The sequence below is a fragment of the Thermobia domestica genome, chromosome 16 (assembly GCF_964235325.1).
Source record: "Thermobia domestica chromosome 16, izTheDome1.hap1.1, whole genome shotgun sequence".
Taxonomy (NCBI): Eukaryota; Metazoa; Arthropoda; class Insecta; order Zygentoma; family Lepismatidae; genus Thermobia; species Thermobia domestica.
In genome coordinates, this window is record NC_137469.1 from 117,561,569 (window position 1) to 117,575,037 (window position 13,469).

Consider the following 13,469-nt stretch of genomic DNA (forward strand, 5'->3'; position numbering starts at 1 on the left):
CCCCAAAGAGCAGGTTCTAATTTGATTTTATTTCCCTGTTGCAACCACCTAGTAGCATGAAAGCTTACGGCCAATTGGCGCGTGCTTGGCTTTTAGCTTTCTACGCTTCCACTTGAAAAGCATGCTTTCATACAATCTACCTTTTGTTGTACTTGCAAGCGATGCTTTAGACCCTTCGCAAAGCGTCATAGAATCACTGGTCTTTCATTGGCTAATGATGACTTGTAGATCGCTTGCGTCAAGCTTGAATGAAACACCGAATGCAAGGTTGCCCCCATGCAAGGTAACTTCCTTAATGGAATCCAGCTTGCAGCGGTTATAGTAGGTTATAGTAGATGTACTACTACAAGTTTGAGTATTGAATTCCATAATAGTTTAGAAATCTTTCGTAGTTTGACACTGCGAAACGAAACTTGATTGTTTTCTATTTAAGTACTAAATGAGATTACTACCTATACTCTTTGTCACTAAGAGTTGTTTCCTCCAGTGGCCAGAAGCCGAATTTTGGACGCAGATTGCGCTCAAAAAATTTATATTTTGAGGGAGACGGGCCAATTTTTCTTTAAAAATAGATTGTTAGCTGTTTGTCTTTAGTATGAATGCAAAATAATTCTTAAATGGAATTATATTCAGTCTACATAGAAAGCTACTTTCGCTTTGTCACATCCAACTCCGTTCTCCTCTACTGTCATTTCGGGGGAAGAGAACAGTATATTTCGTGAGGAAATGCACCCCAGCACTTGGAGAAAATGGGTACCACTGCTTCAGATGATGCAGTTTGTAAGCAGAATAAGGATTTCTAAGATAGACAACCCGCTGTCTTTCTGAATTGCTAGTTTTTTAATTTTAGGACAGACCATTACATGGTTCATTTGTCTATGTGTTTCAGATTTTACATTATTTTAAATAGATAAGATCTACCTTTGAAGACGATTCCTTTATTAACAAAGTTTTCATCTTAATTTTGTTAAATTCCTGCAATAGTACACTTTAAGAATAGAAAAATTTAGAAAGGAGAAGCTATACTATATTATATTACCATAAGTTGGAATATTATCGTACAACATCATATGAAACTCAAGTAAGAATCTGCCTTTCATAACCAAGTGATAACGTGCGTACTTCTTTTGGCCAGCCCCGTATTCAATCCACTGTTGGGGTAACTGCCTCAGATACAAAACTGATCAGTGATACAGAATCGATCAATCTCAGAACAGGCATTACACTCCACTGTAGGATTGCCTATCACACTACACTTGGGCTGTTTCGTCTCAAAAAGGTGTGAAAATGACGTGCTGACTCGGAATATACTCGCATTGAAATATGGCTTTTGAGCCCTATACTGAAGTAAAAATCTGAATTTGTACATTATGTCTTGAATGTATATATTTCGATCAAGAATAAATTGATAGACCTTGTAGCAGCTTCAAAATATAGGGCAAGATTCACATCCATTTCTAACGGTAGTAACGATTACCAGAAATATGATCATACTTTTTTAAGTTGAGGTTTTGATTTGGAAACTTTAAAAAATTCAGATAGTTTGGTTTGTATCATTACCGTAAGGAATGAACATTTTCGACGGCCAGATGCACATACATGAATGTAGAAATCTATTTGAAAATAAGCGTCGAATTAGTCACGTCGAATCTCATTCAGAATGCAAGTAAACACTGTCATCAATCGCACTCTATTCCCTTGTGTTTGTAGTTACTCTCATTTTCTTCAAATGAAGCTAACAAATAAAAGTAAATTTCAACTATCGTATGTAAATTAAATGCAATAAAATTTTCAATTTTATCATTTTTACCATCTTCAGTTTAAACCCGTTCATGGTAATTATTAAAATATGTAAATGTCAAAAGTGTCACGAGATAACTTTTTTCTTATTATATCGTTCTTTATTTATATGTAACAAATGTTCCCGCTTGTGCGATTTTATTTCTCCAAGTTTCTCTGTGATGATACATAAACTTGATTTTGGACGCGCACTGCATGTTTTCTTTTTTGTTTGATATAAAATGTATAAAAATATTCAGTAAAATGTAGTAATATAAAATATTTATTGTGTCATTAATTTCTTTAAAAATTCAAAATTAGCCACTAGAAAATCCCTGAATAGCGATTTATCTTCAAATTGAATTATTTTTAAGAATGACATGTTCGATCTGGTATTCTGTTTTAGTAATGTGAAGCACTGAAAAATACGAGGGTAAGTCAAAAATTATGTGCAATTTTGACATAACTCTACTTTATTGTTCATACTTACGTCTGTCCTCGTTTATTTTATTATTATGCTTTCGTGGTCATGCTATGAAAGTGTGATCTGAATTCTTTCTTTTGTCTTCCTTTTGTTGTAGATAGGTCATGGGTGCCCCATTAGAAGTTTGCATCAAAGAGGAACAACGAGCAGTGATCCGGTTTCTGTGATCGGAAGCTGTATCAGGAACCATGACTAATTTCCAGACGATGTGCCACTTCGTCAATAGCCACTTGTCTGTAACAGAATAATGTAACGTACACATTCAATGTCGACTCCTGCTTCGTGCGAAATACTGATGCGACCATTTTTGCATTTTTTTAAAATCCACTCGTAGACACTCCGTTGCGGCAAGACACTATTCCTGTTTTGTGTCCGAAAGTCTTTGATGGATTGCGGCCCCAGATACACCTTCCGACCACAAAAACCGGATCACTGCTTGTTCTTCTCAAGCTTCTAATGGAGCAGCCATGATCTATCTACAACAAAAGGTGGAAGTAGGATCACACTTTCATAGCATCTTGATTTTTATTGATATCATTTTTTTTCATTATAAGTCCGTCATATTGCATCCACCATCATGTTTTTATTTTTAGTTCTTCTTTTATAATAACATCAAACTCGACTTCAGGAATCTCAAAAACACGTACACACTGAATTTCAGAAAGACTAGCGTTTTCGATTTTGGCCACGTGCTTTTCTTCTTCTTTTTCCTTTAAATTGAAACCACTGTACGTCTATGCGAAGTTCATTATTTTACTGTTATTTCTAGAGAAATTCAAACTCAAACTGCGGACTTCCTTTCCCTGTTACTCTAATTGCAAGAAACATACCACGTATAAATATTTAAAGATGAAAATTACATACCTGTCTGGAGCAAGCAGTTCTAATGGAACACAAGCAATCAAGTCCAGGAGGAAACTATGAGATACATAGTGTTGAATAGTTCGTAACGGATGAGATATAATAACACCTTTCTTTGAGTAGTATCCGATGTTCATTCTCACAAGCCTGAAATAAACACATAAAGTTGTTGTTTTAAGATTTTATTGATTTAGAAATGAAACATTCAAGTGACTATTCCAAAATATGTAATTATACAAATTATAGTCCATAATTTTCATGCCCTACTTGCTTGTTGGATAATACACTTAATTGTGTAACTTTTAGGTGATCAAATAATATCACACTGTTAAAAAAATCTCTACATAATTATTGCACAAGAACAGTGCCAGATTTAGGTTTGATGGGGCCCTAGGCTATTTAAAGGGGCCCCTTATCCTCCAAGCTTTAAGAGCCCTTTATACAACAAGCTTTCTTTTTCAGCTAGAAAATGTCGCCGTTTTTTAGGTTTGAATATATGCTATATGCTAATTTATGAACCTAATGAACATCTAAATGGAAACAAGGGCCCATTACAAGCTGGTCTAGGAAACGGGGGACTCCGTTATAAGCGTTGCTGGATAACAGGATCCTCATTAGAAGTGGGGTTGAATACAGCCTTATTACTTCTTTCAGAAAAGCCTAGTGCATAACAATACAAAACACCGTTGCTGCATGTGCGTTATATCTTATTTGCTTTTTTCTTATTATTTGCATACAATCAGTTATTTCTTTACTTTGTTTGGGCCTCCAAGCGAGTGGGAACCTAAGCTATACAGTTTCTAAGTGGACATGGTCCATTTAGAACAACATTTAATAAACTAGGTCTTTTAAACAGTGACGAATGTGATTGTGGGGAAACTCAAACGCCAGATCACATATTGTTTTACTGCAATAACCTTGTTTTAACCAACGAGACATCGATTTTAAGACATAACTTAAGACAGGATATGACAAGAGATGGATTAGGGGCGATTTTACAAGACAAAAACAAAATAATTCAATTGAACAGTCTTTGCAATAAAATTTTAGAAATTAATAGGGTTCAAATAAGACTTGATTTAACTAGAAGAAATTAAGAAGACAATAAAGTCTATGACTCAAGTCTGTGTGCGTGTTGTTTTGTTGTGTTGTGTTGTGGTTGTTGCGTTACCGTATTGTGGTGTAGTGTAAAGGATCAAATATCACCATACGTATAAGTGCGGAGGACCGCATAGTACTTTGGAATAGCATAGTAAAATTAAAACGGAGGACCGTTGGAATTCGACAGCACCGTTAGCCTCCAATGTGGGAACATATTCATTTTCTTGTTATACACTGGAGGAAACCACTTCATACAGGTGAAATGTGTTATGTTGTTGTTGTGTTTTATTATCATACAGGTGAATCCTCGTTCACATAGCTTTTAAATTTTAACAGTTATTACATGCATGTGTCAATCTAAAGTACATGATAAATCCATATGAGGGAACACAGGAGAGAACCCAAAATATAGTAATACGGTTATAGTACATAATATGTGTATACAAGTAATATTCCAATCAAAAATTAAAAAAAAAATAAAAAAAATAAAAATAAAAGTAAATAAAAAAATACTTAAAAATTTCCACAGGAGAGAAATAATAATATGAGTGAGATTTAATGTAATTTTGTTTGGTTATAAAATTGTAATTGTTGTGTTTTGTTGTTTGGTGTATGTATGTATGTTGTATTATGTTTATGTGTACTAAAAAATTTGTTTTATACTTTACAGCAATAAAGATGCTCCAAGTAGTAGCAGAGACCCGAGATTAAATTCAGGACTCGGGTTAATAAGAAAGCCCCACCCCCAGTCATGGGTAAAAAAAAAAAAACGAAAGAGAGAGAGAGAAAGAAATATTAAGTAGAGAGATTAGAAAGAGTTAGGGGCAGTTGCGACTGCCGATAAGTCCAAAGTTATTGGCAATGGCAGGGGTAGTGGTGGAATTAAAAAAAAAAACCTAAGCTATAGCTTGTTTAGCTTATACATAAATCCGGCACTGCACAAGAAGTACTTACGAAGGTTTCCGGCCTCACAGTAAAATATTGAGCTGCGCCACTGGTAATAAGACGTTCATGATATACATCTATGGAGACATAATCTATCAGATTCTACTGTCTAGCTGCATCAGTACTTAAAATAAAAACTTTTCTCCGAAGCTTTGCAGTCTGCAGCGTAAAGTGTTGCCAACTAATTAAATTAAAAATATGTGTATATAATTTTGTAATACGGAAGAAACAAACCACAAACTAAACGGAGGAAACAAGGAGGTTAAAAATGAAATGACATGTGTTTGTGGTAGCAGAACCAAGAGCTATTTTCTCTCTCCTGAATCTAGTATAGGAGAAGCCGGGGCTGGCTGGCGAACTTTTCACTCTTTAATTTTTTATGAGCAAATAGTGCACTGCATTGCCATGTAATGGACGTGTATGAACAGACCAAGGTTTCCTCTGATAAATCCAATTTTTGTTTGTGTTTTGTTGTTTACGATTTCCGGGATATAAACTTTTCTTTCATTTAAAATGGAGTATGTCAACCGGCCCCTAGTCAGGGGTTGATTGGCTGATATTGTGGGGCTGGTTGGCATAGTTTTTAAATATGCAACAAAATACAAAATACAAACCGTAAGTAACAAAATGCAAACTAAAATTGGATTTATTAGTAATAAACGTTCTAAATTCTATATATATTGCAATGAAGTAACTTAGGCTATTTATTTGAATTATGAAATGGCTTTTATTCAGAACATTTAAAAGAATCAGCGTTATGATATATGAAAACTTCTTCCTTTCATTCTAGTTTGATTGTCATGACATCGAAAGCTACAAGACCATCAAATCACATCAGTTTTAATAGGATTTGATGTAGGCTAATTCTTCATATGGAGAATCATTAGTGCACTCTACATGTGCCCATGCTCTTCAAGACACACTGGATCCAATTCTCGCCTGGACGGCTGTTAGTGTATGCATCCAAGCACACAATGCAGAAATCTACATCAGTTTCTTCTTTTTTCTTTGTTCTTTCTGGTTGTCTTTCTTCCATTCCTCTGTTTCTTTTTCTTTCCAAAAATATTATTCTTTGCTTCAGTGGAAGAAGCAGTATCTTTCGTTTGCCTTGACTTTGCTGCTTTCTCAGCGAGGTCATCCTTTACATGCGGGTCAGTTAAGAAAGCTGATGTTCTCTTTCTGGAATCATCACGAGCTTCTTTCCTGGTGCCAGCTTTCGGAAATGGACGGACCTCTTCTGGAGATAGCTTTGATTCATTATGGTTGTTTCTTGATGTTGGTGTTGTGGCTTGTCCAGTTGTTGATATTGAAGGTACAGCAGCTTCTGTTGGTAGTGCTGGAGGCTCAGCACCTTCTGTTGGTGTTAGAGGCTCATCCTTACTTTCTCCTTCTAATTCTATAACGTGGAAGTTAAAGATTGATAGAACTGTAAACAACATAACAATAAAAGAAACAATGTAATAATAAAAGTAAAACAACATAAAATTCCATACGGGGTTGGTTGGCGCACTTGCCAACCAGCCCCAAACGCTATACGCGAACTAATCCCAAACACATGTTGTGCAACAAAGTCGTAATTATTCAGCAATTGTTTGGCATTTACGTTTTATTGTTTGAATATTCATGAAAACAAAGTTCAGATCTAAGTAATGCTATATTACTTACCTCTGTATTCCGAGAAGTGACGACTCTTTAATGTTGTAACGGAGAACTTCAGAATGGCAAAAATACTTCAGAATGGCTAAAACACTTTTTATCTAATAGACGCCATTATCCGTAAATTACAACGGCGTTATGAAAGTGGCAGCATCATCCATAAGTCGTTCCTTTATGATAGCAGTAACAGCGCATTATGGTAATTACTGGAGGAGTTATATACAGTTTGTCAACCAGCCCCTGTTGATAAAAAGCCCCGGTCTCCCCTATAGACGTAGATACGCACCAGCAGGAAGAAAGGCAGAGTCATACGTTAAATTTCTCCTGCCATTATAAACTACCGTTAATCGTGACCGGCCATAATCCTTTGTATTCTGTATATGACAGAATTCATGTTAATAGGCCAAAAGCTACAGTTTGCCACAACTAAACTTTATTGTGCCTACTCGTATCGTTTCTGATAGCTGTGAACCAACATAAAATGTTCAAATTACAGCCAATTCATTACATATAGACCTCCTCATTGTTCAGGCGACAAAGAAAATTATATATTTGTCGAGTACGACTCGACAATGAAGGGGAAGGGATTAACATGAACACAAGAAAATTAAACATTTTTTCTTTCTGCATTACCGTAATAGCACAATATAGTACTTACAAGAACAGTAACTACTAGAGTTCATAAATTTGCAACACTGTTTTTAGTTCGCATATTTTCCATCGATCTTGTCATCTGTGGCGCACTATAATATTTGAATAATAATTGAATTGTAGAGGCCCAGTAACACGTCGTAACTGCTGTGCTTTTCCGTATCCTGTGGAATGCATTTCTCATCCCGAAGAATTTGTGCTAATGGGTATATTGGATCCATGCATCGTCACAAAATGACTAATTAATAGGACTGGTATTACGCTTCCTTACCAAATTTACTAGACCTAACTTAGTGTACAACCGGAAGTTATTTCGCTACACATACTTGTGGTTAAAACTACACTTTTGAGTTACATTGTATTACATTTGTTTGTTCCGTTCAAAGTGTTTTCGCAGTTCCATTTAAACTCGAAGCCCACTCTAAAGCATGTGTACTCAGGAAAGTTTTATACATAACTTGTATATAGTGATCCATTCGAGGAACTAGGCCCAGTGCCGTAACAAAATTCTTCGGGGCCCCGGTGCAAGAGGATATTTCGCCCCCCTCCCCCCACAAGCGAATGTATTTTTCAATATAATAAGAAAAGCTGCAAACAATATTACACACACACACATACACAGAAATACTTTCCTCCAAAGCAGTGGTTCTCAATATAATTCCTATGACGATCTCCATTTTATCACATTTTGCCATCGATCTACTTTTCTAGTTTGAAATAAGCTTGTGTGGGACTTTTAATATACTTATTGCGGAGATCTCACGATATCTATCTATTTCTATAATAGTAGAATCAATTTCTTCTATATAGTGGATACAATAACTTCTCTAACAGCGAATGGACTAGAACCAAATTTGGTCAGTTCATACATATTACAAATACCAAATCCGATCCTCTTTCATTTAAATTGATTTTAAACTACTATGCACCAGTTGAAAATGTTTAGTACACCCATTTTTTGTTGTTCTTAAGAGTGTGTATAAAAATAAAAATATGCCTATCAGAATAAAATTCAAAGTAATGTTTTATAATATTTTTCGGTATTAGATTCTAACTACATTTATCTCTTCCGCTGATTTTCGCGACCCCATGAAACCCTCTCACGACCTCCAGGTTGAGAAACCCTGTTCCAAAGTAATCTTAAATAATGGAATAACATAAGATAGAAAGGGTATATTTACATACTACAGCATTTCACAATTTACGATAATTTTACAGAGCTTTTCAAAAGCACAGTATCGTATCCATCGTCTTTTGAATATTAGTCAAAATTAAAAAGTATTAATCACATACATTTTGAAAAGAGAAAACAAAATCATAAGAAATGATGTTTACACATGCTATTTACAGAAGAACATCATGATTAAGAAATAAAAAGGGAATATCAGGGATGTTGCACAATTGCTGAAACAGTTTCAAAATAAACTTATCGTAATGGCTTCAAATATTGAAACATGCAAGGTGACCTAAAACACAACAAAAATTTAAACCTTTTTCTACTAATCTAAAACAATCTTGTCTATATTTAGTCTTAAAGTTTTTTTTCGTTCTACGTGCAATATAGTAGCATTTATTAACCTTTGTTGTGAGGTATTACTTCTCAAGTAGTTCTTTATGAGCTTTAATTTCGAGAACAAGCCTTCAGCAGAAGTCACACTTACCAAGAGCGCCGACCGGGGCACCAGCACCCACATAAATAATCTTGTAGATGCGGTGCACCCACAAGATTTTTAGTTTGATAGAAACTAAATAAAATATTTCTGACTTACCATTATCAAAAAATAATAAGCAATATTAAAACATTGAGATGGAAGTTAAAATATCTAACCTCTAAAACATAATTGTTTGTTTCATACGTGTTTGTGCAAAGGGAACCAAGCAACACACTTAAGTTAGTCATTTTGCAATTTATGTTCACAACGAAATCCTTGCAAGTTATTTCTGCAATACAATTAAAATTATGAAGATTTTTTATTTTAATTTGTATCAATGTGGCATTTTTTTTTAGTAACTTGTTGATAATATAATTTCCCTTTGCAATAATTGTGCATCATGTAGGTTGTTTAAAGTATACACTTAATATTACGATTACATATGATGAGAATAATCATTACAGTAACTTAACCTACCCTTATAGTACCGGTATATTATACTTCATCATAGCACAGCCCTTCCTGACAATGTTCATAAAATATTTTAACTAAAAGGAAATCAATCAAAAAATATTGACAGTCCCCTGGAAACATATAACACGACCCGCCATTGATATGCACCCACATAAATTCTGGAAAGCCGGCGCCGTTGACACTTACTGAATTTGTTAGAAAAATTACACATGCGGTAAGCACAACAGGAAAAGGTGTAGAATACCCATTTTCCACTAAGAATAAAGCTATTTTCAAAGGTTACCTATTTCAGCCCTATTATAATTTCAGAACGCCCCGCGCCAGTGTTTGCCGTGGAAAATCTTAGTTTACATTACTACTGTACTTTGTAGTAAAGTCATATCCAAATTTGTGAACGTCTTCCTCAGATGCAGACAACAATGACTGGAGTGAGAAAAGAAAAGCTATTGAGCACTTCAGTCATTCCGTGGAAACAAGTGCTGTTGTGACACAATACAATCCAGAATAGGATAAAATATAGTGACACAAAATATATCTTCCGATACATCTAGTCTACTATCTGTAGCCAGTTCATCAAAATATTTCTTTGCAAACATTTTGCGTTTCTCTTGAAATATTTCTGAAATACTCAATTTCGAGCACAGGTCTTTTGTGAATTTTACAAGCTCGTCATACTTTCCCCGCAGATCTTTCGTTTGTTGAAGTGATTTCTTCAGATTTCTCTCTGCTATATGCAGAGCAATATTAGAAGACTACGAACTTTTGGAAGTTACATACATGGATATTCCCAAATGTATCTTTTCCCAAATGACTAGCATCAACACAAATTCAAATGTCTATCTTCTTTAATGCCTCAGCTGTTCTCAACTCCTTTGGTTTTTAACTTGTCAGACAAATCGCGGTAAGGTACTTTGTCAAACACATCGCGGTAAGGTACTTTTGAACATCAGCAATTTTCTCTTTCATGCAGCTAACAGGTTTTGTTTTCAGACTAGTTATACATTGTTTTTTCAGTATTTTCTTCTTTAATTTTGAAGCCATTTCATCACCAAAAGCTAAAAGTGACCATCTGGGAGCACCAGGCCTTTATCCAGAGGGGTCTAGGGGTGGGCCAGCTAAATTTTTAGTGGCTCCCTAAAATTTTCACGACAGGCTTGCAAATGAACTATAATATTGGTGATGAACTATAATATGGTTGGATTGGGCCCCCCTAGATATTTGGCCTTGCTACGGGTCTGAGGAGCACTAGAACTAAAAAAGGGAAATATCTTGAAGTACATCAAAAAAATTGGAAACATTATGTGAAGACTTTTGCAGCATCGGCTGTAACAAGATTCAGATTATGCAAACAGCAATGAACATACGGAGCGTTTGGAGTAATATAACTAATTCTAGCTTATAAACCACTACCATATAAACTCCGCTCATTACTGATGCACCATTATATCTCTGCTCTTTGCACCGTTGTGTCGATTTGGTTGCTGAGTAAATTTTCACGAACGAGATGTTCATAGTTCTCTACGTAGAAAATAAATAACAGAATATAAATGTTCAGTAGTAAACGGGTTATCAGGGGCCACTGGGCTTGGAGGCCCCCAAAACAGAAAAGAATGTTAGCAAAATTCCTAGTAATCTAGAATCTCACAATGATTATTTCTCACACATAAGAAACGAATAACAGAATGCAAGTACCTATTCAATACTGAGTAAGTGGGTTCAGTGGATCCCTAGGCTTACGTCTGTGTTGTCCCGCCCACCTAAAGAATTTTTCTTTTTCTTATCTACATCGTTAGTTTACGTTAGTTTTGCTTAAATTATCGTTAGTTTCGAAAAATAATTTTTATGCAAAAAATAAATAAATAAATAAATAAATAAATAAATGGGCAGCCCAACTTCACGGTTCCTCGCCCACAAACGATTTTCAAACTTTTTTCACATCATATTGTTAGTTTATCGTTAGTTTACGTTAGGTTTCTAAAACTATCGTTAGTTTCGCAAAAATAACGATTTTATTCTAGAAATAAAGTTTTCCGCCAACTGTAAATTAGCGCGCCCATATTGAATCCTCATAAACTTCCAACTCATATCGTTTGTTTACGTTAGTTTTGCTAAAATTAACGTTTCTTTTGCAATAATAACGATTTTATTCGTGAAATAAAGGTTTCCGTCAAATGTAAAGTTAGCCCGTCCATAAAGAATTATCATAAATTTCCATCTCACATCATTAGTTTAAGTTAATTTTACTAAAACTATCGTTAATTACGCACAAATAACGATTTTATTCGAGAAATAAATAGACAGGCCAACTTCACGGTTCCCCACCTGCAAATGAATTTCTAAACTTTTTTCTATCACATCGTTAGTTTATCGTTAGTTTACGTTATTTTTGCAATAACAACGATTTTACTCGAGAAATACAGCTTCCCACCAGACTTAAGACAAAAAATATATTACTAATAACGCTGCCAATTTTAGCATTGACAATGATTTTTCCCACACGTAAGAAATGAATAACAATATAAATATTCAGTACTGAACAATAGACGGGTTCAGCGAGGCGTCTAGGCTTGGAGGCCCCAAAAACGAAAAAAAATATTACTAAATTGCTGGCAATTTTAAAATTGACAATTACTTTCTGCCGCACATAAGAAATGGATAATAAAATATAAGTATTCAGTAGCCTAAAGAGTAATTAACGGGCTCGATCGCTTGCACCACCTATTGTTATGGCAATGACCAGGCCAAGATAGCAACTTTCCCATACAGACCATACATAGTCGCTCACTATTCACAGAAACTTACCACGTTCTTTTGTAATTGATTATTTAATTTATAATTGTGAAAAGTGGATAGTTTTCTATGACTAAATTCATTCTTGAAACTCAGAAAATTATATTACACACAAAGTCTAAAATGAATGTTTATGAAAATGATGATCTTATTCAGCATAGAGAAACGTATTTTTCTTCACTGACTTACCAGAATTTAAAATCCAATATAAAAATTAAAGTTGCTAAAGCTAAGATACCTCTTATTATCCATCACATCTATGCTACTGTTTTGTACAATCAAAATTAATATTTTGATAGAAATGTTATATATACAATAGAAAGTTAACATATGCTTGTAACCAGTGATGAAACAGGTCACTATTAACCTGGGTCACTTGATTTCCCTTGATATGAGTATAGTGACTCTTTCAGGAGCAAGGCTATCTCATCGCTGGAATAACCAAAAGGCGTATTGTCATTATCTCAACTTATGCCTTTTGGTGATGCAACAAATCTGCTTTCGCCTTGAGGCTCGCCTACTCATCAACTCGATATCTGAGGAATGATGCCTACGTCGGCTATAATACTTATAGCAATCGATAGATATTTTTTTAAATACGCCTAATAGTTATTCCAACGACGATATCTCCGCCTGCTGATCAAATCTATACCTGAGGAATGAAGTCTACGTCTCCTATAATACTTACAGATTCTTGCAGCAATCAATAAAAATTTTTTAAATACGCCTATTACTTATTCCAACGACGATATCTCAGCCTGTCGATCGATTCAATATCTGAGGAATGAAGTCTCCGTCGCCTTTGATGCTTACGGCAATTGACAAAACTTGTACAAACATATACGGCACAAGTATTAACTAAAACTCACAATTTTTAGAATACGTCTATTGGCTAATTCTACGACGATATCAGACGTACAGTTACAGTTTGACGTCGAATCAGAAACACATTAGCTTCTCTGGGTCACTTGCATCCAGGACTTTTGTCCAGGTGGATTTAGTTTCTCAGATCAGGCCTGTCCCAGTGACCAAGAAGTAGTATAATGTCAGCTCTTCAGTGTTACTACAGAATTTTG

General features: G+C 35.0%; 1 protein-coding gene across 1 annotated transcript in view; it reads right to left on the reverse strand.

Annotated features, from left to right (window-relative positions):
- LOC145673364 (uncharacterized) overlaps positions 1-13,469 on the reverse strand; it is a 779,808-nt gene that overhangs the window by 213,241 nt on the left and 553,098 nt on the right. The window contains exon 19 of the mRNA XM_081743004.1: positions 3,128-3,271. Within this exon, the coding sequence (XP_081599130.1) occupies positions 3,128-3,271 (144 nt within the window). The remainder of the gene's footprint in view (positions 1-3,127; positions 3,272-13,469) is intronic.